The sequence below is a fragment of the Epinephelus fuscoguttatus genome, linkage group LG1 (genome assembly GCF_011397635.1).
Source record: "Epinephelus fuscoguttatus linkage group LG1, E.fuscoguttatus.final_Chr_v1".
Taxonomy (NCBI): Eukaryota; Metazoa; Chordata; class Actinopteri; order Perciformes; family Serranidae; genus Epinephelus; species Epinephelus fuscoguttatus.
The window spans coordinates 38085382-38111896 of record NC_064752.1 but is presented as its reverse complement, the minus strand read 5'-3'; the positions used below and the strand labels follow the sequence as shown (position 1 = coordinate 38111896).

At 40.7% G+C, this 26515-nt stretch overlaps 2 protein-coding genes across 2 annotated transcripts; both read left to right on the top strand.

The window, feature by feature from the left end:
- Positions 1–483: 483 nt before the first annotated feature.
- Positions 484–7903, top strand: mcrs1 (microspherule protein 1). The gene is made up of 14 exons (XM_049587019.1): positions 484–684; positions 1555–1709; positions 1889–2027; positions 2116–2280; positions 2406–2515; positions 2620–2728; positions 2939–3077; positions 3355–3430; positions 4356–4384; positions 4517–4609; positions 4719–4801; positions 4957–5044; positions 7229–7356; positions 7467–7903. Exons 2-14 carry the CDS (start codon positions 1555–1557, stop codon positions 7551–7553), a joined length of 1401 nt encoding a protein of 466 aa, XP_049442976.1. The 5' UTR covers positions 484–684; the 3' UTR covers positions 7554–7903.
- Positions 7904–13022: 5119 nt separating this feature from the next.
- suox (sulfite oxidase) lies at positions 13023–26032 on the top strand. The gene is made up of 5 exons (XM_049584335.1): positions 13023–13138; positions 18184–18254; positions 18565–18736; positions 20608–20880; positions 23251–26032. Exons 2-5 carry the CDS (start codon positions 18196–18198, stop codon positions 24472–24474), a joined length of 1728 nt encoding a protein of 575 aa, XP_049440292.1. The 5' UTR covers positions 13023–13138; positions 18184–18195; the 3' UTR covers positions 24475–26032.
- The last annotated feature ends 483 nt before the right edge of the window (positions 26033–26515 follow it).

The following is a 26515-nucleotide window of genomic DNA, read 5'->3' as shown; positions in this document are numbered from 1 at the left end:
CTTCATGATCAGGCACCTGAGTATCTGTCTGACCTGTTGCATGTATATGTTCCCAGTAGGACACTTAGGTCGACCGATCACGGCCTGTTGGCAGTTCCTCGCACTGGGCTTAGAACTAGAGGTGACCGGGCCTTTGAATCCATTGCACCCAGATTGTGGAATGCGCTCCCACAGAATTTGAGAGCCGCAGCATCGGTTGATATCTTTAAGAAGCATCTTAAAACCTATCTGTATGGGCAGACATTCTTTAACTTGTCTTAAGTGATTTAGTTTTGCAACAACTGTTTAATTTTTGTGTCTCTGTATGTGACCTGTATGTTTGTATGTATGTATTCTTGTTTGTATTTTAATCCTGTGAAGCACTTTGTGAGTCCTCTCTGTGAAAAATGCTATACAAATAAATTTTACAAACTGTACTTACTTACCTAGCAAAGGATGATTCAGACTGACCCTCCACTTCAGCAGGCGGCGGTACTGAGCTGTCAAGCTGCTAACGGCGATAATACCTCACAGGAAGAAAACAGACTAGCAGCATAGCTAATGCTAACGGGCGTACGGGCAAATTCATGTAGCCAATTAGCAATGTAGCTAGCTAACGTTTAACCGATGTGTTTATAAAAAGGATAAATAGACCATACATATTCCACATAACGGAACCACAAAGGAGGAAAACAGCGACGAAAGGTGAGTCACGAGACAGCGAAGCTAGCTGCATTAGCCCGCTGGTTATCTAACGGTAGTTATCGCAAGGACGTTGTGTTAGCTAAGCTAATGCTAGCTAGCCAATATAAACGAGCCTTATTTTGATCAAATTAGGGAGGCTAACTAACAGACTGTAACGTTAGTGTAAAGTTGTCAGGGTAAACTATCTTGCTCGGCACAGGTATTAATTATATACTAAATACCGCCCATTGTAAGCAAAAGTAGAGTTACCATGGCCAACATTATATGTAAACAAAGCATCGCTAAGTTGATTAGCTAGTCCCTCCCTGACATAATAGCTAATTGCAAAGGGGATTTACGCAGAGTTTCAAAGTAACTTTGTGGATAAATTACTACAATTTAAGGCGCAGTCCGCCTCACTTGTTTAACTTAATTTCCAACTGAGCTACCGTAATGAAGCTGCAATATCATTTTGGTATGAGGTGGTGTTCAGATGAGTACAACTGGGTTATAACCTAACTTGTCATGATCGCAGGCTGACGTAATTTATTCATTAAGTTCCCATTACAGCCTTACAAAACCTGACTGTCTAACTAAGATGATCCTGTACGCTATAGAGTTTTTGCTCACCTCATACTTACCTCAACCCTTACAGGCAGGTGCTCTTTGAAAGGGGCTCAAACTGTTGTTAAATTGTAAAAATATCTCGCAACCTGGAGTAAGATTAAGCTGCAGCTGCTGTATGGACACTGCAGCTCTGTGGAGCCATGTGAAAGGGTTATACTGTGGTGATCCATTGATGACAAGTCTCACCATAATGTCAGTGCAGCCACTCTAGTGTGAGAACCCTCTGTATTACATCCTAATGTGTTTCATGTTGTTACTGCACAGATGCAAGCAGGTGACCCTGTGGTCGGTGCACCGATGGCAGTAGCTGGTGCCCAAAGTCGGTCAGAGGATGAAGAGTCACTTGGAGTAAAAGATGTGAAAAGGACGGCAACACAAGCATTTGGCAGTGTTGTTCCTAAACGCCGAAGTTCCTCCAGGTTTGAGTTATACTCTTGTATATTGCATTATTCAATGTGTGTACTAGAATAATCACAGCAAAGATGTTGTTTGTAATGCTATGAATATTTTATGAATATTTTTTTATTTGTTTTTCTGTGGTGCACCTGCAAATCTTTTAAGAAGGGCTGTATATGTTTTAACACAATAATGTACTCAGGTCAATAAAGAGGAAGAAGTTTGATGATGAGTTGGTGGAGAGCAGTCTGGTGAAGTCGTCCAGTAGAGTCAAAGGCCCTCCAGTCATAGAGCCTGTCCGCTGTTCAGGGAGTGAACCTTCATCTAGCGAGAAAAAAAAGGTACGAAAGACCTGAAAACCCACACATTCATGGCAAAGATGATAAGCTGACAGAGGTTCAATGGATTTTTTTTGTGCCTTTCTGTCAGGTGACAAAATCAGGAACTGCTCTCACACCGCCTCTCACCATGGTTGTAAATCCTGCGCCCATCACCAAAAGAGTAAAGAAGAGCAAGCAGCCTCTACATATTACTAAAGACTTGGGAAGATGGAAACCCACTGATGACCTGCTACTTATCAATGCTGTGTTGCAGGTGAGCAGTGTAGACATTAAAGTCATTGTCTGACCGATGGACAATGTTTAGGAAATGATGTGACTACTTTCTGTGTGACTGAGTTTTGTCAGTTCATGATCTAAGGAGTCTGTGTTTGTCTCTAGACCACAGACCTCACCTCTGTTCACTTGGGAGTGAAGTTCAGCTGTCGTTTCACGTTGCGGGAAATAAAAGAGAGGTGGTACGCTCTCCTCTACGATCCTGTCATCTCAAAGTAAGAACAAACTTACCCTGCAGCAGCTTTACCTTCCCCTCCAAGTGTCTATATTGGATACCCATTTAAAAAGTAATTAAATTCTCCCTCTTGTTTCTGTTTAGGCTGGCATGGCAGGCCATGCGTCAGCTCCACCCAGAGGCCATTGCAGCAATTCAAAGCAAAGCTCTGTTCAGTCAGGCTGAGGAAGCACTGCTGGCTAAGATTGGTTCAGTAAGTGAAACTGATACTTAATTTCACTGTTGTCAAAAATAGACTACCTTGAAATATCCAACAATCTAATCATCTTAAAGTTACCAGTTTAATGGTTGAGAAATGCAATTGCAAGTGTGTCCAGCTCGTTGCATATAGCAAACCTTTTAAATGTACATATTTGAATGCTTTATTCACAAGCAATTCTGTATTACATTTCTCACTGAACAGACTAGTCAGCCTAAACTGGACATGTTCCAGGAGCTTCTCAGCAAACACCCCGGTGTCTTTCACCCGTCTCGCACCCCCAAGAGCCTGCTGGTACACTGGCAGCTGCTGAAGCAGTACTACCTACTGGATGATCAGAGCGGTATGTTGAACTGCCTTCATATTTATACCAATATGACTCCAAAGCATTAAGTATGCTTTTTTTTAATATAGACCATGTCTCCATGAAATGATAAATAAAAATCTGGACAGCCAATAAATACCATACCCCTTTTGTATAGTCATACAAAGTATAAACTTAAGTGTAAGGCTTTTTTTAGTGTGATATGATATGAGGAAGCCCTGGGTGCTGTTTACCTAAATGAAGTTCTGTACAGTTCTGTATGTAATTATTTTGTTGCTCTGATTGTGTGTTGCAGTCCAGCCTCTCCCTAAAGGAGACCAGGTCCTCAACTTCTCTGATGCCGAGCAGATGGTTGATGATGTAAAGTTAAAGTAAGATAGTCTTTCTTTTTGCAGTATTCATGCCATGCTTTTGTTGCTGATAAGGAAGTATTTTTATTATGTTCTCATCTAAAGGTGCAGTCAGTGATTCTGGAGAAAGAGTGTTTGCAATTGAACGCATCATCAAACAAATACACCTCTCCCGTTAGTGCTCCCGTCAGCCTCCCTCTCACTCTCACTGTCTTTCTCTTTGAGGCTCACACATACTGTCTGCAGTGAACGTTCACACACAGTTACAGTCAGACAAACATACGTGATTCCATTCATAGTACCATTGAGGATCCACATCGGGGCTGGGGGTGAGCTTAACGTCGTCTTGCTGCTAACGTTGGGTGAAACTGAAACTAAGAAGATGCCACTGGGTCCGAAATGAGTGTTTGTCAAATTTTCAACCTAAGATGAACTTCATCGTGGTGCAGTGGCTGCATTTGGATTGACTGTAGTGTTTCGACTGAACTACAGTTTGGAGCAAGACATTTGAGCATGTGCAGTTGGCGCGTTTGCTATGCGTTCAGTGCAGACATCTGCATAGGGGTCCAAGCAGGCCCTTGTGAATGCAGGTGGATGAAGACATTTATGTCACACAAACCCTCAGGAACACCAGATGCTGGAAATGAATTAGCCCTGAGACATCCATGGCCTTTCCCCTGTCCTGTGCAGGAACACAAAGGCCCCCTGTAGCTGATGGCTGGAATAGCATTGTGTGGCTTGGTCAGAGCCACTTTGTTTTCCATTCACAGAGCCACAGATGAACATCAGAATTTTTTCTCAGCTAGCTACAGCTAGCCGACCGTGAGGAGATATTTGCTGAATCTGACAAAAGTGTACTGGATTAGAATCGCTGACTGCACCTTGAGGATTGTATGTCAATGACAGTTGAGCACTGATTATATTTTCTGTGCTTGTTTTCACACAGGGAGAGTAGAGATGAGGTGTTGGAACATGGTAAGAAATCGGATTAGGAAGAAACAAGTTGAATGCATTTCATCTGTCACAGCATAAAGTAAACCTTTGATTATCTTGATATCGTTCACACAAAGGTTCTTATCTCTGATTTACCTCCATCTTTACTCTCAGAGCTGATGATTTCCGATCGTCACCAAAAAAGAGAGATCAGACAGTTAGAGCAGGAGTTGCCCCGTTGGCAGGTCCTCGTGGACAGTATTACAGGTAACGTTCACTCACCAAGCACAAACAGATGGCATTAATAGGTTTATTTGTTTTGAGGAGTCCAGTTAAAGTGGAACTAATTTGTTTTCATGTGTGTCTGTGTCACCAGGCATGAGCATGCCTGACTTTGACAACCAGACACTGGCAGCGTTACGAGGAAGAATGGTGCGCTACCTCATGAGATCGCGAGAGGTAAGAAACCGTTTAGAAATGATCATTGCAGAGGAGTAACGTAGAAGTTTTATGTTTGTAACTGAAAAAAGGAAGGCAACAGTGGGAGGCACTTCCTGTGTTTGAAGATGTATTTTCACTATGATGCTAATTATCTTTTTATTCCTGTCTCACAGATTACGCTGGGCAGGGCGACCAAGGACAAACCAATAGATGTAGATCTATCACTAGAAGGACCTGCCTGGAAAATATCAAGAAAACAAGGTGAATGAACTCATAGGCTTCCAGGCTGTAACATGACATGCAAAGGTTTGAAAACATCAGAAACCGCTGAAACATTCCCACAATTTTAAGTTTTTGGAGAATTGGAACTACTTTTGCATATATATTATATTTTAGATATTTTGATATTAAGTTTATTTAGCCTGATGATTATTATATATTATTTTTAAAAGTGAGTTTTGCACTCAGCAGTTGCAGTCACCTCATTTGTATTTGACCCAGACGTGCACTGAACATGAACATAAATATGTGAGTTGAGTTATCAGTGCTTGTGTAAAGTAAGGGTGGGTATTGCTACTGAAACACAACATATTGCTTGTCTCCAGGGTTGGGCACTGTTCACATTTGAATTGATACTGGTACCTGGAATCTGATACTAGTACCCAACAGTACCTATGATTGTTTTTTGGTACTTTACTCTCTCTATATTAACAAAAGTGTAATTTAAAAAGTGTAAAATAAGTCCAAAATTCTCAATTTCATCATTTCTACTCATTTAGAACATTTTATACGCCACACAAGATAGATCCCCTCCCCCCCTTACTCTTGCCTCCCAAACCCGTCCTTACCACCTTCAGCCTGTCAGCCTGTCACCGGGGCATAGCATGAGAACGCTGTTGTGTATGTGTCCCGGAGAAAGCACAGTGAATTTCAGTCACGTGGTAAACTAAATGTGTCTTATTGGGCATCAACCATGTGTCTGTGCAATTTGTTGAAAAAGAAAAATTTGACTTGAAGCATAAGCAATTCAGGATGTGCTCATGAGACACAGCGAAGACAAGAGCCTACACAGAGCTGATGCAGACAGCTGCATTATTAAAATAAGATCATGCAGACTAGACACAGGATGTGTTGTCCTCACCAGCTTTGCATTTCACACTACAAATATTGCAGTGTGGTGTGGATGGAGTTTTGGAAAGTGTAACCGCAGTTGCGACGGCTCTCAGCTCACCATTTCCCTGACTCACTGTTCGTGAACAAGCTGCAGGAGTGACATAGTCTCACTCTCTCTTTCTCGCTATACTCTAAGTCAGTGGTTTCCTTAAAAGACCACTTCTCTATTATTGAGTAACCTGTTGACCCCTGACAAAGTGTTAGTTTAGTTAGTTTTTCTGATATTTTGAGAACTTAATGATTCTCTGTCTGTGTTATTTTAACAGTAACAGACATGTAATAGGCCTCTTTTTTGACAGTATCAGTGTTTTCATCTTCCTGACACTCGGCCATTGATTTTTTAGCTCTTTGGTTGTTTTAACTGAGTACTTTTCTAATGCACGATGAGGCTATGTGGCAGAGAGTGAAGGCTCTGTGAATACAGCATGTGTACAGGTCTCATCGTGCCCTTCTGCTGTAAAAGAAAATATTAAGTTTATATCTTGAATATTAATCCAAACTTTAAAAACAACAATTTTATTTCGTTTTCTGAACAGAAATTAATTGAATGCTAAGATTTAGGCCTTCCGTACAGTTTTTAAAAAGGTTTCTTAAACACCATAAAGTCAAGAAGGCCTCATGACCCTCATGAAGTTTTGGCAGCCCATAGCGGAGGTCAGGACCCCCAGGTTGGGAACCACTGCTCTAAATTAGTCTCGTCTAGATTCGCTCTCAGGTACCAAAATTTGGCACAGATTGATTTAACATGAATCACTACTGTAATTTGGTCAGTAGCCAACCCTACACTGCAGGAACCCCAGCTGTGTTTTAAACCAGAGAAACCAAGGTCTAGATTTTTCTTCTGCCTTATTTCCTGGCCCACAAAAGGTCCCTGCTCTGGGTGTAGTTCTCTCCAGGAACTTGGTTTGTTCTTCATGGCATTCTGGTTGGAGGGAAGTTATGTTGTTGTGATATGTTACATCTTAAAACAGCCTGGGCTTTGGCCTCAGCCAGATATGGAAACAAATTCTGTGGAAGTTTAATTCATTATTTACCAAGCAAAGTCTTCGTATCTCAAAAGTTAAGGCCTTTAATACTTTGATGTGCAAATATTGCCTTTTTTTTTTTTTTTTTACCTGTTCATTCCTAATCATGTTAGAACTTAGTAGCTGTTTCACCTGGCAGCAGTCGATCCCCTTTGATGTTGCCGAAAGTATCCAAACTACCAATTATCAGTCATTCATCTGGATGTATGTTGAAATGAATGCTTATCTTTTATATTGATGTCTACAGGAATTATCAAACTGAAGAATAATGGAGACTTCTTCATTGCCAATGAGGGCAGACGACCCATCTACATAGACGGCAGACCGGTCCTGTCGGGCAACAAGTGGAAACTCAATAACAACTCAGTAGTGGAGGTGTGTGAGGGGTGTCAGCCAAGTTGTATATCTTCAAATTAAACAACCATGACATATTTGAATGGTATTGAATGACACATGGTCCTGACACTCTGTATCTGTCTCTTCAGATTGCAGGTCTTCGCTTTGTGTTTCTCATTAACCTTGAACTCATCTCACTAATAAAAGCCGAAGCAGCCAAGATGACACCTCAGTGACCATCCTGCGGAACAGCGAACATACAGGACAAACTGGCAGGCCAACATATCCAGTCAGTCCTGTGTCCAAACGTGGCTGACAGCGTATCTCACAAAGCGCAGTAGTGCTGCCACGAATCAGACAGACAACGGCCATGTTAACCTGCAATGTGAATTTCAAACAGACTACAGCTGAATCCCGGAGAAAGATAGTAACACGTGTTACTTGTTGTTTGGACAGTTTCCATGTTGTAACGTAGACACTCTCCTTGTAGAGCCTTGTTTTTTTTTGGGTTTTTTTCAGATTTTCAGAATGTTGTATTTAAATTCTGTAGTAAAACTTTTTCAAAATATTAAACTTGTATACACAATTTGTTGAAGTTCTCTTCAGAGTCCAGTCTATTGTTCAAACATCAGTCAGCGAGTCAGAAGGGAGACTGTCAGTATTTGAAGTCAGCACCCAAATAAATACACCCTTCCTGTCAGCGCTCCTTCAGAAGCTCCAATGTAATGTACGTGTTATTAATATCACAGTGTAGCTCTATTATTTTGGGTGAGGACGTGGAAGAGGGAGAGTAGCAGCAGTAGGGTTGTATGGCTCGGTTCGATCCACCTTGTTTCCCATTTATAGAGCCAGGGCTGTGTGTGATATTTGCTGAATTTGACAAAAAATGTATTGGATCAGAATGGCAGACTACACCTTTATGTCTGTGGATTACCAAAAAGCTGTGCTGTGACAAACAACACATCCGGCATTTGTCATCCATCAAGCTAGACAAGTAGCTGATGCTAAAACAATGATACACAGAATAATCTGCACTCATGGAGCTGTCTGAAGAGGACTTAAGGTGTCATTTGGCCCTGTCATCTGTGGCCCCAGTCTTTAATAGTATATCTTTAAGAGAAGAATTTTTACATGCTGGGAAAGGTTTTATTTTACCAATATGTTGATCAGTGAAAATCAGAAAATACTAATAGAAAAGCAAAAAGGAACAGTGTGCCTCAAAGCACCAGTGAGAGCGACTTCCTACACTTAATAAGGAAGTAATTCACCCCTTGGATGACTCACACATTCATGAACCAGTAGCGGAATGAAATACTACTACTAATAATAATAATAATGAAAGTGAATGTGGTTAGTGCTTCAGTCAATATTGATACACCAGAGGCCTGTACAACAAAGCCAGTTCAACATACCCAGGATATCTTTTCATTATCTGGCTTGACCAACCCAAACATTGGCTGTCTGTACAACCAGTATTACAATGCTGGTTATCAACAAGTTGGGTATCCAGCCACAAGTGTGAAAGAGGCGGGGGTGTTAATTATGAGTGACATCATCATAACCATGAATTAAGTAGGCTGCTTCTTATCATATGATATGAAACAGTACCAAAAGTGTCTGGCAATGCCATGTCAGTGGCGTGGGATGTAAACGATACTCTGTAATCTTATAACAGAAAATGCAGAGATATTGAAAATACTTTCTAAAAACTCACCATTGGCCGAGACTTGCATTACGTATAGGTATCACTAGGCTGTATGTTGCATCAGTAGAGTAATTTTTGCTATTTAGTTGGATGATGACGAAACCACTCTGAATATGTCACTTAAAACACTTTAAAGTGACACCAGTCTCTGTCTGCTGCCGAAGTAAAGGGTGGAAAAGTAGCCTATACTGTAGTTAATGACTGATGAGGTCTGTCTGACCAAAATGTTGCATTTATAATAACTGGAGCCAATTAACAGTGTGTGGATTATTTTTCTGATAAAATTTTATCCTTTTTCCTAGTTCTCATCACACACGTGTCTCGTGTTATTCTGAGCTGCAGTGATTGAATCAGAGTGTAAAATTAGCAACACTAGCACTAGCACCACCATGGGTAGATAATGGGGGTTGCTTTTGAGCGTCAAACACTGAAGCAAAATCACACTTACATGTTCAGAGCTCTCTGTACCTTAATGAGGGAAAATGTTAATGGTACACAAGTAACACTTTTTGATGCTATTAAAAAAACAAACAAAAAACAGGTTTACAAAGTACCAAAGAGTGACCAAAAACTCTCAAACAAAAGAAAGATAATAAAATAATACGAACATCTAATATTGAAATCAAAGATAAGCAAGAATTGTTGGAGGAGTGACTGTTTTCATCTTGAGCGTTTGTTGCTGCAGTGTTGATTATGTTCACTTTGCCAACAGGTAGTGCTAAAGGGCCCAGAATGCACACACAGTGTAAGTGACGAAGTTCGTCTACAGTATAATAGAAGGAAATCTTTTCAGTAAGACTGTCTCCTGTTTCTCTTGGTTAAATGGAAATATTTTTGTAATTCTTCTGGTCAGGCTGAAATATTGATCACATATCTCAGGGCAGTTGGTTGCACAGATTTAAACTACAAAAAACCCCCACAGAAATCCAGAAAAGCAAAACAAAAAGAAATGGCATTTACACTTGAAAGAAACTCCATCACAACAGCATAAAGACCTTGCTGACATTTACAGGTTAGGCTGCATCCGACTGCATACCATTTGTTTTAAACAAATATTGATTTAAGGTATGTGTAATGTTTGACAGTAGCTTTATCTTTAAACGTGGAAATGTCAGACAGATCTGTGTTTTGTCTGCAAAATGTTTCAGTAAGCAACAGGATGTTCTGGACCATTTCACAAAGTGTATTTCACTGACATGAGGGTGTCAGAGGGCAAAGAGGACATTGGACAATCTAAACACCTCCAGCAATGACCTGGAAAACTTAACAGCATGTGTAAGAATCTACTGGGGATGTCGGAAATATTGTCATTAAAACACAGACAGTGCAAATCCAGTAAATGTGTTGTTGCCATAGAAACGACCCCATCTCGCTATGTGCCACAGGTTGTGTTTTGACTGGATTCCTCAAACATGGCAGGGCTCACACAAGCGAAGTTTAAACAAGAGAAAGAGACGACCCGCAGCCACATTTCACACAACAGTGGTCAAATCCAAACATTACTTCTTTTGTTACATTCTGCTCCTCAAATATGCCACTTCAGGTTAGCAGCTGTGAATGCTTAAAGAAACTGAAGTAAAGAACTGTGGTTTAGCTTTAACTTTCAATTGAATCAATAAATAATTACTGCAGTCCTTATTTAAAATAACAAGAAAGTATATTTACTGTAAAACAAATGCACAAACAAAAAATACTATTGCCAAGAGGAGTGGCAAACCTGCATTATACAGGTGGAATGACAGGTGAATTGCTTCCAGACACAAACCAATAAGAGAACAATGTTTACTGGCGGATAAAGGGCAAATGGTTGGTAAGTAGCTCACAGAAAAAAGAGCGAAAAAATTTTTGAACACCTTTTATCTTAAGAAATACAAGAGAGACAAGAAATGCACATGTGGTGATGCCTGTGAAAGAGAAGGGGACAACAAGTAATTGGGATTTAATATTTAGATACAGTGCAAGATATAGAGTTTATCAATCATCTTCCCCAAAGCACCACAATTCAAAACCTGTACTGATAACTTACAGTTTATGGTTATGTATCAAGAGTTAAAGTTATCTAATTATTCTTGATGCATGCCCTAATGTCTCATGAGAAACACTAGTTTAATTTTTGTCACTGCAAACTGTGTACATGTCAGACACCTTGTCTACTTTTGCATTGTCACAGCAGTGGGGCACATCACTGGTGAAACTGCAGTCTTTCCACACACCTATCTTCTGTAAGTGTCTGCAGTTAACCGGAACAATAAAAAGTACTGATAAAGACTTCCTCATTGACGCCACCTGATAAGGGATGACAGTCAGCAACAGCGTCAAGGTTCCACTTTGACTGTAAAAAATAAAATAAACAGAGCAGGAAATAAAAGCGCATGTCTGTTCAGATGGGAAGAAACATTCCAAAATTATTATTATTATTTTTTTTCAATTCTTAATTTTCTTGTCTTTCTGAGGGCATACCGGTGGAAAACATCTACATCCCCCCCTGCAAACAGACAGATCATGGCTGCTGTTCTTGCATTTGTGTATTTAGTAATTTGATGGTCTGTCTGATGCCATCAGGTTGTTATCTGATTAGTCATACAGGCCCTCAGGTGTATGCTCTCTACACTACGCTCCCCAGTTCAGATGTTGCTCCTGAGCCCCTGTATGTTATACACACAATGAATGGATGAATGAATCTTTTTATCATTTATCAGCCCACACGGGCTTACAAGACACCATAAAATCAAACAAACCAAGACCAGAGTCTAGCAGACAACATTAAAACCAAAAAGAAAAATAGAGCAAAGTAACAAGCATCCCTCATAATCAGAGCATCACTGAGTAAAACAGTGTGCATCGATCACTTACAGAGACATTTAATGTCTTGCACTGAAAAATCAGAATGAGATCTAATTAAATCATCTATGAAGCCTTCTTTTCCAGGGTTTTGCAACACCATTAGCTTTTGGTCATCTGAGCACCAGGATATGTCACGGTTTAGTTGAGCTATTTCATGGGACATTAACTCTCTTAAGCCCTCATAGTTTGTATAGTGTGAAAGAAAATCGGACTCACTTTCCCCCACAAGCAAATCACACAAGTCACACATTATTTCCAAATACTGCTGGGGCCAGAGGAAGAATACCAGCTCTCATCTGAGCAAATAAATATCTTGGTTTCTAGATAAATGAGATATCACTTATGGTTCAATTTTAATAATAGCTAATTCTAATAGAGTTAACATTACAACATGACTTATTCCTGTATATATATACAGCATGTCCGCCCGCTTTAAGACTGATAAAGCTGTTTTGCCCGCTGTGATTAACTCCACATAAACATCTTCTGATTCATTCTGCCCTCTGCCAATATTTCTTCATCATGTGTTGACCATGTTGTGCTGTCTTCAAACCTCCAGTGCACCGTCCTCTGCATGTTTACCATGTAAACTCAGGCGCATTCAGGGTCCCCTCAGAGAGGTTAGAAAAATCAAAGTTGGAGCGTGTTAGTATTAATCCTCAATCCTGGGGCAAAAATCCACTGTGGTAGGCTACATTTATTGATCAGTTAAAATTCCCAAACGGATTAAATTAGATTACCACATGACAATTGGCACATGTGAACTTCACGGCTATTGTGGCCTTTTGTGTTGTTTTTTATGTATATAGATACTGTTATTACTTTTTTTCCTACATTTTTGTATGTGTACATACCGGTCAAATGTTTATATTTACCTTGCTTGGCTTTGTTGTCCTTGCTTTAGCTGCAGCTGGCTCTAATTCTCATGTAAAGACACTCAGGGTCTTTTAATGTAATGCAGCCATAAATAGTAATATTAGAAATTAGATATAATCCCAGTAACCAGTGTTGGTCGATAGATGATTCTTCTCTAAGATAACACTGAAGCACAGCTCATTATAAAATGTAAAACTCGTCTGACCTAAATTTTTTTTTGGGCGGGTGATAAACTTGCCTCTCCTGTTCTGCTGACAGTCTCTGGGTTGCCACATGTCTAGTGGTCTTGAACGCCACTCGGTTGGTGTTTGTGCAACGTTTCGGGGCTGCCTGTGCAACGCATAGAGTTACCGGTGCGGAGTATCTGAAGACAAGCAGCCGACTGACACAGCAGAAGTGAGTAGTTTGGTTTTGTTAACATGAACATTAAGACGCTAACATTAACGCTTTCATGTGTGTATGAATGTACCTGAATGAGTGGGCATAGTCGGACATGCTGGCTACCAGCTCGCTGACTGTTAGCTAAGTTAGCCATGAGGATGATGAGGATGGTGGGGATGATACAGTGTCAGGTTTAAACGGTGCTAGCTAACTTTACCTTTTAACTTTCGTTATTCGTTATGTAAGGTCGTCAGTTTGAATGTGTTTATCCGGCGCTGCCCTCACTGTGAGCTTAGCTATCATGGAGTGTGTCAGTGACAATTAATTATGAACCTACAGGGCTCCTACCCTTAGAGCACAGCGCCAAGTAGAAAATTTAAATCCTGCAACGTTACATTAAATATGTGGCAGATTTTACCATAGTATTTCCCAAAACATTACAATATAATATTAAAGGCGACATTTCTGACATTAAAGCTGTGATAAAGACAAGATGTTAATTGCTTTTCGACTCTTAATTTGTCTCAAATACATTCAACATGCATGTCAGGGAAAATATGAGGTGGCAATGAAGTTGCAGTTTAGGGAGAGTCTGTAAATTTTCAGTGCCTGGAAATGTGTAGAAAAGTTTTTAACTTCACATTGAGTACATTACAGACGAGTGTTGTAACTATAGAAATTGTGATTTCATTTTTATGGTTGTAACTACATGTGCACCAGAAACCACAGACTGTACACCTCATATTTATAAAATTCCTAATTGAATTAATTAAACAAAATTAGGGTAAATGTTACAGCATGAGTCAGATAAGGGCAGGGGTAGGCAACCTGTGGCTCTGGAGCCAGATGTGGCTCTTAGGGCCCAGACCAGTGGCTCCCTGTGGCTTTGACCAAAAAAAAAAAAAAAGTGGAAGTGGAAATCACTAACTTTTTTTACATTTTGATTTTCATTTGTCAGTGTTGTGGGCTTAAATAAATTCTTACACTCTCCAATTATAAAAATGTAAAGCCCATACACCCCCTATTAAATGTCTATGATGTAGAGTAAAAAATGTTTAAACAATTCAACAACTAAAATGTGCATAATGCATCTACTGCTTGGCACCCATTCCCTGAAATTTTGTAGACTCTCGATAGCTGTGGCTAGTCTTGAGTCTCCCTAGCTGGTTAGCTATGGCTGCCAAATCAAAAAAGTAAAGTAAAATAAAAATGAGAATTTAGTTGTGCATGGACAGATTTTGCAGAGTTTGCTTTCACTGCTAGCTCTGCAAAGATAAAGCACCAAATAATTATTAATAGTGTCCTGCACAGTCACCTTATGATAAAATATATTAATGAATGCTCATTTAGACTAGTAGCCCATTATCTAATTTAGACTTGATGGGCTATGTTACCTTCACTATAAGGCTCAAATATGTTTTGTGGCTCCTCACAGATTATTTTTAGTAGTTTTGGTCAAAATTGGCTCCTTTGATAGGAAAAGGTTGCCGGCACTGGATCAGGTGGACTGCATATTCCAAAATAAACCCTGTTATCTATAGAATTAAAACTAGTCATAGCCTATGAATGTATATTACAAAAATGCATTTTTTTCGCAGTCAATAATCTGTTCACGTGTAACATTGATTACAGTTATCATTCACTCTATCTGGTATTTACACATTTTGAAGCCTCAAATGTAACTTTATTTCACTGTGACTTCTTTAGTAACATGTCGGTTATAGCTGCATTGTTTTGTAAGGCACATCGAGCAGCATCAGCTGTTTCTCTGACTGAAAATGTAGTTAAACCCTATGAAAACTAGGAGGTGACCCTTTCATGCTCTAAATTCTTGGAGCTTCAGTAGTAGTTTGCAAAGCCAAGAAGAGATAACCCCCTGTAATCTTAATGACCACCGTAGACAGTGATAAGACAAGTGTAATTGATTGATAAAGCAGAGCTCCACCACATGCTATCTGTCATTTCTTGTGTGACCTAATGCTTTTGTGTTTCACCAAAAGGGTTGAGCATAAGCACCAACCAACAGCCAAATGCTGGTAATATATGATAGTGGCTGCTAGATTTGCTTGACTCACCAGCCATAAAACAATGGTAATCTGCTGAGTGGCTGGTAGATTTTGGAATCCAGCGGTCACAGTGGCAGGTGGACAAAAAAGTGAATTTCCAACCCTAATTTTTTTTAAATTATTCACTAATTTCTTTTCCAAGGAAAGTGTGTGCTTCTATTTTTGGTCAGATGCTCCAGTGATCTGTCATCATAGCTCCAGTTAGTCAGTCATACACTTTTACTTTCAAACAGCCCAACCCAATGATGTTTTACAAAGTATAGAGGCATTTGGTCACAGTCCATGATTCAGACTGGAGTCATTACTTTCTTCCTTTATTTTCAGAGTGTCAAGATAAGGTCAACAGAAGGAGACATGGTCCTGCTGGACAAACTGTTTGTGTTTACACATCTACGTGGAGTTACACATCTACTAACATTTTGTGGTTAGAAAAAAAAGTGAACTGAAGCTCAGCCCTCCTCTCCTACTCTGTTCACTCCCCCTCAGCTGGTTGGCTCCGTTTGTATGTTGAAGTAACTGCTGGTTGGTCAGTTCAGTAGGAGGTAAAGGGTTTACAGACTCCGGTCATTTTAATAGGAACACATGTTGACTGTAAAGAAAGAGCAGGTTTGGTGAGCAGGTTTGGTGTTCTATGCTAAAAAAAAACTATCAGACTGTATTTAGCCTCAGGGAAATCATCCGGCATACAACAGCATGTTTGTTTTTACCAGCTATCCAGCTATGCTACACTCACTGTGTCCGAACACTGAAGTGACAGAGCCTGTGTTCAGTAGACTGTTTCAGGTCTTTGCAAGCAGATTTACTGTATGCATTTAACACATTGGAAAGGCCCACTGTCATAAGCATATGAAGCTGCTGAAAGCTGTAACAGTTATGTGCAGTAATCTGAATGCGAAAACAAACATTAGCTGCTATCAAATGCTGGTAGATGTTTTTGCTGTGGAGGTTGGGTTTGTCTGCTCTACACCAGCACATTCCCAACATACAGTAGAGGTATGTACCCCCGAGGGGTTTAAAGATAAATCTCAGGGGCCACAAGATGTTTGACTGGTACACTAAGTGATATTTACACTAAGTGATATTTACTTAAGTAGGAGTGTGATGTAATGAAAAAAAAACATGATAACGGCAATATTCCAACTTGTTGACATAATGACATCCTGCCGTTATGCACAGCTCAACAAGCATGGCTGAAAGTGAAATTTCTACCAGCTCCACTGGTTTAATATCAGTCATTGTCCTGAGTTGATGTCAGTATAAAATGGAGGAAGATCCCGGAGCATGTCTATCATCTGGAGGTTGTACAGTTTCAGGGGGGCAGCAACAGGAGCAGACTATCCTCTGCATAAAACGATTGCTGTTTGTACCACAAATCTGCTCTGTCACTTAAAGGGGAATACCCCCTAATTTAAGAATTCCAAAATGTTATTTCCATGGTCAAGGAAAGTTCAATTGATATTTGTGAGCATGAGTTACTCTTGGACAGCCGTGGCTCAGAGATAGAGCAGGTTGTCCACTAATCGGAAGATCGACGCTTCAAGGCTCCTCAGTCCGTATGTTGAAGTTTCCCTGATGCTGAACCTCAAATAGCTCCCAATGTTCAATCGGTGTGTGAGTGCATGTGAATGGTTTCTGAGTAGCAGGTGGCACCATGTACGGTAGCCTTGGCCACCAGCGTGTGAATGGGTGAATGTGACACGTAGTGTAAAAGTTCTTTGAGCTGTCAAAAGACTAGAAAAGTGCTATATATGCAGTTTACCATTTACTCTCTGTCAAAGCCAGAAACCAAAGAAGTAAGTCTTAAACTTGTGATGTCATAGGGTATCAAGTCTGGAGCTGCTCCATAGACAATGGATCAGAGTCTGATTTTGAAGATCAACAGAATGTTTGTTTTCTTTTTTATACCCAAATGAGTTTTATTCTGTTGTAGTGGTCAGTTGTGAGACAGAAAACAAACCCATATACTCAGAACCTTCCCCTGGGTGCTCTCAGTGTCATCTGTAACATCTTTTACCATTCATTATCTGTGGAGCAGCTCCAGACTTTATAGCCTATGACATCACAAGTTTGAGTTTCAGCTCTCTAGTTTTTGGATTTGGGAGTGAGTTATCCATGTTTTGTAATATTATTGGACTGTCTTAGACCAGAGGAATAACATGTATGAATTTTGAAAATGGGTGTATTTCCCCTTTAATATGAGATAAAAGGCCGACCATCCTCAGGTTGCAGCAGCTAAAAGATTAAATAGCTCCCTATGATTAGTCTGCGATCCAACCTGAGTTTAAAGGCTCTGTATGCAGCTTTCGGAGCATTAGTAAAGCAGCAAACCATTGTTTGCTATGTAAATATATAGTAGAGTAATAAGCACTCTGAGCACAGAATGAAGTCACACTTACAAATTCAATTATGCCCACACTAATTCTGAATGCACATTTGCAGATTCCTGTACAAGTTCACAAATTTCAGTACGCATTTAGAGATTATTACACATCTATAAATCTGATTAGGCACACAGAGTTTGAGATACAGTTACACAACTTTCCACACAAAGTTGCAAATAGATGCGCTACAATAATGGCCTCATAAAAGCACAACACAAATATGCCGCACTTAGGATTGTCACATCTTTGACACGGGTTAATTGACGGCCATAGTACACACCGAAGCTGTCACAGACAGATAATAATACTCAAGGTGTGGTAGCTGGCATGTGCCAATCTGTGGAGATTATAAAATAAAAAGTTGATGCATGACAGTGCTGGGAAATATATATCCTGCAGCCAAGGAGCTGCCAGTATGAGAGCTTTCATAGACATCAGTGGTGTTCTGAAGGGTGTTCTGTGCTGCTGGTGTGTGTTGCCTTTAAAAATTGAACCCCACATTGTTGTATTTCACTGTTTTCTGAGTAACTAGTTCACCGAAATTCTTTGCATGATACTCTGTGTTTGATTGACTGTGGAAGTAACTTTTTTTCTCGTCTCAATTTCTTCCCAGAACATCAGTGCAATGCTGCTTCTCAGACGCTGCCACAGCCTGACTCGATTTTGCCCTCTCAACACTCACAGGTACAGCACTGTAACAAAAAGGTGTTATACTGGGCATTTACCTGGCCCGCACTGACGGAGCAGTTTGGTCTGATCTGAGCTCCGCCCAGTCAAAGGTCTCAGTTTAATGAGGGATACTAAAACACACAACTCAAAGCAAATTGGTTTAATATTCCAAATTTTTGTTTTTCATTTTCGTGCACAGCACAAGTGGTTTTCATTCCCTTTTTAGCCTTTTATTTTACATTTTGTGCGTACACCAGAGTTGTAGTTTACTCAAAACCTGATGAGCTCAGCTTGATCTGCATACATTTTTTTTTTCGTTTCATAGGCATCAAGTGGCACCTGCTGTGGTACCGTGTGCAGCTCGTCTTTGGAGCAGCAGCAGCAGTGAGGACCAAAGATCGTACCAGCGTGTCCACCGCCCCAGCTGGAGACATGCTCTGGCAGGACTGCTGGCTGGTACTGGGGCCGTCGTGGCTTATGGCCTTCATCATCACAAGGTGAGGATGAGATAAGATCTGTAAAGACAGTCAATGTTTAATTTGCTTTTGTGGAGCCAAGGTTGAATTATCCCTATTAAACATGTTTTTTAACTGTTGTCCTACTAAGCAATACTATGAGGACGTGACTTTGATTGTGACAAGTTGTGATAAGCATTTGACTTTGTGTTTTACATCTTCTAGACTAAACAAGTAAGAAAACGATAATCAATAGATTAATTTAGATTAGAGTTGCAGTCTGCTCGACAGGTGGCTGAACTTCTTCACCAGATGATTTGTGTGAAAGGTCTGTTTCTCAAAATGCAGCACAGTGTAAATGTGCAGTGTATTGTAAAAGCACTATTTGGTAAATTTAAACAGTTCAATGACATGAAATAAACTTTTCAGTCACACTTTATGGTGTTACTCTGTGCACAGTGAGGGCAGTAACCTGTCTAATCTGTTGATTCACTATGTAAGCTAATTTGTCATTTTTACCCCCACATTTTACGTGATTAAACACGCTTACACATGTTGGGCTCAGTAGCAGATTTCTTCATCTCCTCAGAGCAAAGAAAAGGGTTCAGACTGGAGGAGATGATGACATCTACTCCACCAAACTGCAGACTTCAGATGCAGAAATTTCCTTTTTTTTTTCTTCTTTTTTTTTTTCATTTTTGTTGTGTATTATAAACTTAAATACATAACTTTCACTGTGGACTTTAATTTAAAAATGTTTTTCATCTACTCAAACAGTGACAGGAATGAGTTAATGTTCCAGATCCATCCTGCTCTCACATGTACAGTGAGAAAACATTAACCACTCCCAGCAGCAGTGCAGCTCTCCTATATAAGTTGAGTTGATAATTAACACAGTGATGCTGCAAAATTTCTGTTTCAAGACTTTGTAGCTGCGTTTATAAGCAGTTGTAGTACAGAATCAGTAGTGGTAATACTAGCTGTACATTTCAATCATAAATCATGTATATGCTTTAGTCAGGAGCTGTATAAGTCTTATTACTGTTTTACTGTGATCTGTCTCAGTGCGCCACAAGTAATGGGAAATTCAAAGAATTTAAACAGCTCAGGAACTTGTTGCTGCTGCTGCTTCTTGACAAACAAAAGCCACATGGTTGACCAACATGTGTTGTTTGCACAATTAAGACTAAGGCCTGACGCAGCAGTTTGGTATGGCAGTGTGGGCGGAAAGGCTGGGACTTTTATTTTAAATGGAGAAGGTTTTTTGTGTTATATTTTTCTACCTAAAAGCATCAGGGAATGTGTTGTATAACAGGACTTCATTAAAAATGTAGGCAGTATGAAGGCTATCAATGAGCTTACTTTAAATAAACACCTCTATAGTAACAGTTGCCTTTATATACCTTCTGAATTAATCCACATTTATCTTAATTTTAATTTAAATTCTGCTCCGTTGTAGCTGCTCAACAGTGAGTTTATTATACTGTTCTCTTTCATGCTGTGTGTCCTATCCAGAGGCTGTTCAAAAAAAGGGGAGAACCATGAAAGATATTTAAAGCATTTCCATGTCAGGGTCAACACTCCAAGCCCAGTGCTGTCAGCATGTGCAAACAAGAGAATACACACTGCCACTGCTTTTACAGCCACTGTACCACTAAAACCTGAGGCCTGATAATGACAAATGCTTACAGTTACAAAGTGATCACAGAAGAACACAAGTGACTTGTCACTCACAGCTGTACAAAAAATGTAAAATGCAAAATGTATTCTTTAAATGTATTTTTGGAACATACTATTTTCAAGGTAAATAATTGTCCTCCAGACTGGATTCCTGGTTTCCCGGTCCTCCATCTTCTAAATGTCTTTGTTGATGGAACACAGAGCTGATGTGTCCTCTCTTGTCTCCGGTGCAGGCTGAGCAGGAAGACACCAGTAGAGCGCAGACCATAGAGAAGACCTCAGCTTTTCCAATCTTCAGCCAGGAAGAGGTCACCAGTCACCGCTCCCTGGAAGATGGCGTGTGGGTCACTTACAAAGGCAGCGTCTATGACATCACTGACTTTGTGGCCGTGCATCCTGGTGGGGATAAAATCTTGCTGGCAGCAGGTGGAGCCCTTGAACCCTTCTGGGCGCTGTATGCTGTACACAACCAGGAACATGTGCTGGAAATGCTCTCAGAGTATAAGGTGGGCTGATTCATAGTTAACAAACACTCTAAAATCAGAGTAAGATTAAATAAATAAATAAAATGCCTAGTTACTTTAAGTAGAAGACAGATTATTTACTGTGAAATCAGTGAACTATAGGTGGAATAATAACAATAGAGTACCTCAGGGGAAAAGTGGTTTCAGCAGATTTTTTTCCAGGTGGAACAAGTTTCATCGAGTAGGGCGTTTAACACAAAGCAGAGACAAGACTTGGCCTTCAGCAGCAAACATTGTAGCAAATAAGTCGGCCTATGTGAAGACAGTTGTAGCTAAAATATACTCCAGACCTTTAAGGATAAAGTCAGTATTTTTCAACCTGGACTCTATTTCCCCACACTTGTGTGTCTAAGTGACTAATGGGGTGCAACAGTTTTTTGAATTGGTCCAGTACTGAGCGAGAGTGCTGCAGCCAGCAGCCACAATACTGGCTGCAGCGTAAAAGCTCGGGGCCAGTGTTGGGTGAATTACATACGTTTTAGTACATATTACTAGTTACCTTCATTTGAAAGTAATAAGTTACCTTACAATATTACACCACTTTCATGTTACTTTCACCAAAATGATCTTAGACGGACATTATAAATGGATGAGGCTCATGTTTCACACCAGGTGATCAAAGCACAGAAGCTTCAGTTTATTTATTACAGACAAATGTTGAGGTTAGCACAACAAATGGTTTGGTGATTGTGATTTCGGGGCTATTTCTGGTTAAAAAGAAAAAGGTCTTACTCTGTAAAGAGTAACTGAACCCAAGATTTTTTGGTCAGCTGCCAGTACCCAGGAAATTCAAAAATATGCTTCTGTGTGGAAAAAAGTTCAAGTAAGTGTCATCATGGGCAGGGCTGGGAGGGGGAGCTGAGACGTGCTTACTCACTCCTTCCTGCTGCCTGGTGGCAAGGACACAGAGGTTGAAAAGAACAGAGGTTGTGGCACCATAAAAATAGTGCACTAAAAGAACACCTGAACCGACTCCATCACTTTATTTCTAGCGCCGTCTCCTGTAATCCTCCAACATCGCAGCTTCAGGTACACTGCGCATGTATCATACCCCATATCTCGCATGGGGTCAGAGAGTCTGTCCCAGCCTCTTTTCAATAGCCGTGGACGTGGAGTGGGTAGGAGGAGCAGCTGAATGCAATGAAAAGCTGTCACCAAGTCAGCCAATAGGAAAATTCAAATGCAGGAGCCGGGTTTCAACCAGTAGGTGGCAGTCGCTATGCATATTTAAAACAGAATGTAATTTCAAATACTTTGCACTATGATGTCAAGATTTGGACTGGAACCTATCAGTGACATTACTAAATACCCATGTACATTAGGTGAGCTGAAAATAATTGGTCTTGGGGTTTAGTTACACTGTAGCAAAAAGGTCTCTGTAGGGATCTTCTCCATAATGTTGTCTGACGCTTAGAGTAACAATCTGAGCCTGTCAGTGGCAAAAACTTTGGACGAGGGTGCTCGTGCCCAGAGTGGTTACATTGCAGCCAGTAATGTGGCTGCCAGCTGCAGCCTTCTCGCTCATTACTGGACCAGTTTCAGATACTGTTGAGCCTGTTAGTCACTTAAACATAAAACATGGGAAGATAGGTTCCAGGTTTAAAAATACCAAAGTTACACTTTAAGTGTCAACCACCCCCTACTTCAACTTGAATTTTATCACTGTAACATTTCAATGTGCAGCTCCACCCTGCAAAGCTCTGAAGCTTTGAGTTATACCTCTGGCTGGAAAATAGAACAGAAATAATAGATCTGAAAACCTCTTAACTTAATTGCAATAGAAAAAAAGCTGAATTGTAAAATGATTGCCCAGTCAGTCGTTTGTTAACATCCATCACAGTTTATAGACAGAGTTTCTGGCTCAAGTTTGATCTACCATATTTGCTGCAGCGCTTTAACACAAGTGCTTTCAGTGCAGTTCAGTCACAATACACTTTACAACAACATCCCCTTAAGTCTATCTATTCAGTGTAGAAATCCATTAAAAATGTTGCTCTATCTTTGAGAAACTGAATAATGTCAGAATGTCAGTTCAGTTTCTCCTTAAATGAACTTGTCATTTATTATGTCTGTCTTGCACTTCATCTCTGAAGACACATGTGAAAAGGTCTGGTGCATACTGTACACTAAGGAGCAGCTGTAGGCTAAATACTGGCACTCCCTCAAGTGGTCAGTGAGAAAAACACTTTGCTGATGTTTCTCCTGTTGAGTTAGGTTCTAAGTCTTTTTTGCCTTTGATTTGCATGTTAGGCTGTTTGAGATTAACAGAGAAGTTAAGCTGAAAATATGTGATAGCTTGTAGCATTGAGTCCCGTGTTGTCTAATAAAACATGTGCTTGTGTTAAATACAAGGTTGGTGAGCTGAGTGCAGAAGACCAGAAGAAGCAGCAGACTGTTGAGTCATCTGACCCCTACTCCTCTGACCCCGAGCGTCACCCGGTCCTGCGTATCAACAACCTCAAGCCCTTTAATGCTGAGCCACCTCCTGAAATCCTCACTGACAGCTACATCACCCCGTCTGCTATCTTCTTCAAAAGAAACCACCTGCCAGTTCCTCAGGTGGACCCGGCTACGTATCAGCTGCATGTGGAGGGACTGCCTGGAGGAGCGCTGACGCTCTCCTTAGAGGAGTTAAAGACTCGATTCCCCAAACACACAGTCACTGCCACGCTGCAGTGTGCCGGCAACCGCCGCTCTGAGATGAATAAGGTCAAGCAGGTGAAAGGACTGAACTGGGGCATTGCTGCAATCAGTAACGCTACGTGGAGCGGTGCAAGGCTCAGGGATGTGCTGCTAGCCGCTGGTTATGGGCCAGATGTTGCCAAGCAGGCTCGCCATGTTCAGTTTGAAGGGCTGGACAAAGACGTGACTGGGACTACCTACGGTGCTTCCATCCCTCTAAACAAGGCAGTTAGCGAGGAAGGTGATGTGCTGCTGGCTTATGAAATGAATGGCGAGGATCTCCCTGCCGACCATGGCTACCCCGTCCGTGTTGTGGTGCCAGGCATAGTGGGCGCACGAAATGTTAAATGGCTGGGGAAGATCGTAGTGAGTGCAGAGGAAAGCAGCAGCCACTGGCAGCAGAACGACTACAAGGGCTTCTCCCCAGCGACAGACTGGGACACGGTGGACTTCAAGTCTGCTCCCGCCATCCAAGAGCTGCCCATTCAGTCAGCCATCACCACACCGGCAGAAGGTGCTGTGGTCGATCGCAGTATGGAAGAGGTGACGGTGAAAGGTTACGCCTGGAGTGGCGGGGGCAGAGAGGTGGTGCGTGTAGATGTTTCTCTGGATGGAGGGAAGACCTGGCAGGTGGCCCAGCTGAGGACCAGCGACAAGGAAAAACCACCCGAACCCTCGCCCCCACTGGGACGAGCCTGGGCCTGGAAGCTGTGGGAAGTAACGGCTCCTCTTCCTCCAGAGGTTCAGGAGCTGGAGATAGTTTGCAAGGCGGTTGACAACAGTTACAACATGCAGCCGGACACAGTTCCTCCCATCTGGAACCTGAGGGGCGTGCTGAGTAACGCCTGGCACAGAGTGAAGGTGAAGATCAGAGAGGATGAGAGCGAGGAATAGACTCAGTGGTTTGATCCACATTCAAAATCCAAAAGGTTTTATGCTTGAAAGAGTCATCAGAGAGTTGCTATTGTTTTTAATCTGTCACTAAGACTGGAAAAAAAAACTGTTTCATAGAAAATACACCAGGATTCTTTGACGCACAGCTTTGAAGTATTTATGCCAATATGTTGCCTGTGAGATTTGAAGGATTTTCAGCACAGCATACTCAGAACAAAACTAAAGACTGGAAATGACCAAAACACTTACACTTTGGTCTTAAGTGAACATGTGATTCTGTTCATTTTGAGTCTGGTTTGTAGAAAAGATTTATTTTTGTAATAAGTACTGACACGCACATATACGCACAGTAAAAGGGTTGAATTAATTGTGTGATTAACATGCATCATAATGTAAAACCCTAATTTAAAATAATATTCTTAAACCTAATTTAATGTAGAGGAGTTTTCAGTAGATTGTCTTTACTGTACATGAAGGGTTTACTACAGTTGCATTGAGTGTTCACTTTACTTTAGAGAGAACAAATGCAGTTGACTGAGACTTTAATTAACTTTTAAGTGTTAAAACATAGGGGGCATTTGTTTACCTGCAGCTCTGACATTGCTCATTAATAATCTTTGAAAGTTTGAAAATGTTGAACTTTTATTGGAAAAGTTTGAGCAGCTTCAAGGTCCAGTGGGAAAGATTTAGAGGGATTTAGTGGCATCTAGTGGTGAGGAGTGCGGCTTGCAACCACCTTAAACCTCTCCCTGCTAGAATTCCTTTAGTGTCAAATTATCCACAGAGGTCTGTTCCTTTACAAAATAAACAGACTAGGTGATTAACCGGTAAAAACACTGAATACAGCACTTTTACTTTACAAATCAGTATCTCTCAGACACTGCTCAGCACGTTGGAAATGAGCAGCTCACTCAGGCCCTGCTAATGTGTTTCACCTTATTTCTGACCCAGATGTTCAAGAGGTGTTAAAGGGAGCCGAATTATCTGCAGAGGTCTTTTCCTCTCCAGAACAGACAGACCAAGTGATTTAAACCGTTAAAAACACTGAATAAAGCAGTTTCACGTTAAAAAAAAAGCAGTATTTTTCCAATGCTCTCATCGTAGAGGGGTTGCTATGTCGATGTAAACGGTTCATTCTGGAAACGAAAATTATTCCTTATTACCGGTCATTATAAACCAAGAAAACATACTTGTTTTTCATGTTCCTTTTCTGCCAGTCTATTCCTCTACATCCTACACACTGGACCTTTAAATGATGATGACCAGGAGCACCTTTCAGTGGCTTAGCTCATCAATGCTTGGTTCGAGTCTGCATATCAGAGGTGCACTGTGACCCTTTGTCTGCCGTTCAGTTTGTGGAGCTGCCTTCCACTGTTTCAAAGTTGCTATGAAGAACCTAGCTAAGGTACGGCTGTGTTTAAACCACAACACTGCAGCACCCTGCAGATGGTAGGGCAATTCATCACTACCGTTTGGACGATACTGCAGATACTGTGTTTTGCGTAATATGTACATTATCGTTAAGGATGACAAATAAAGAGCTCTAATTTTACACTGACTTACTTCTGCTGAGTCTGGTTAGTGCTAAAAAAAAAAAAGTCTCAGTACCCAACTTTTTAGAGGAAATGAATAGTAGTTAATTCTATTTTTATATTCAAAGACATTTGCTAAAAATAATATCACATGCGATGTGTTACTCAACAGTGTGTACATTTTCCCACTCATTGTGATTAAATATTTCAGTTTCAACCACAGTTTTTATATTTAACAAAGGGTAATTTCCATGCATTTTGGTTGGGTTGTTTTGTCTTCACTTTACAGACACTATCATGTCGTCCATCTTTATCAAACAGTCTATGGTATGCACACATAGACTTGTTTTTCTTTCTAAAAGAGAAGTCTTCTACACCTAGAACCTCTTGCAGCATGAATCATTCACTGATCAAGCTCCGTATTAACTTGTAGTGTTCTTATGATATGGTCAGCATTTAAATTCCCCTTTGGCATATCAACAAGAAAACTGTAGGAGCTGCTTAAGATT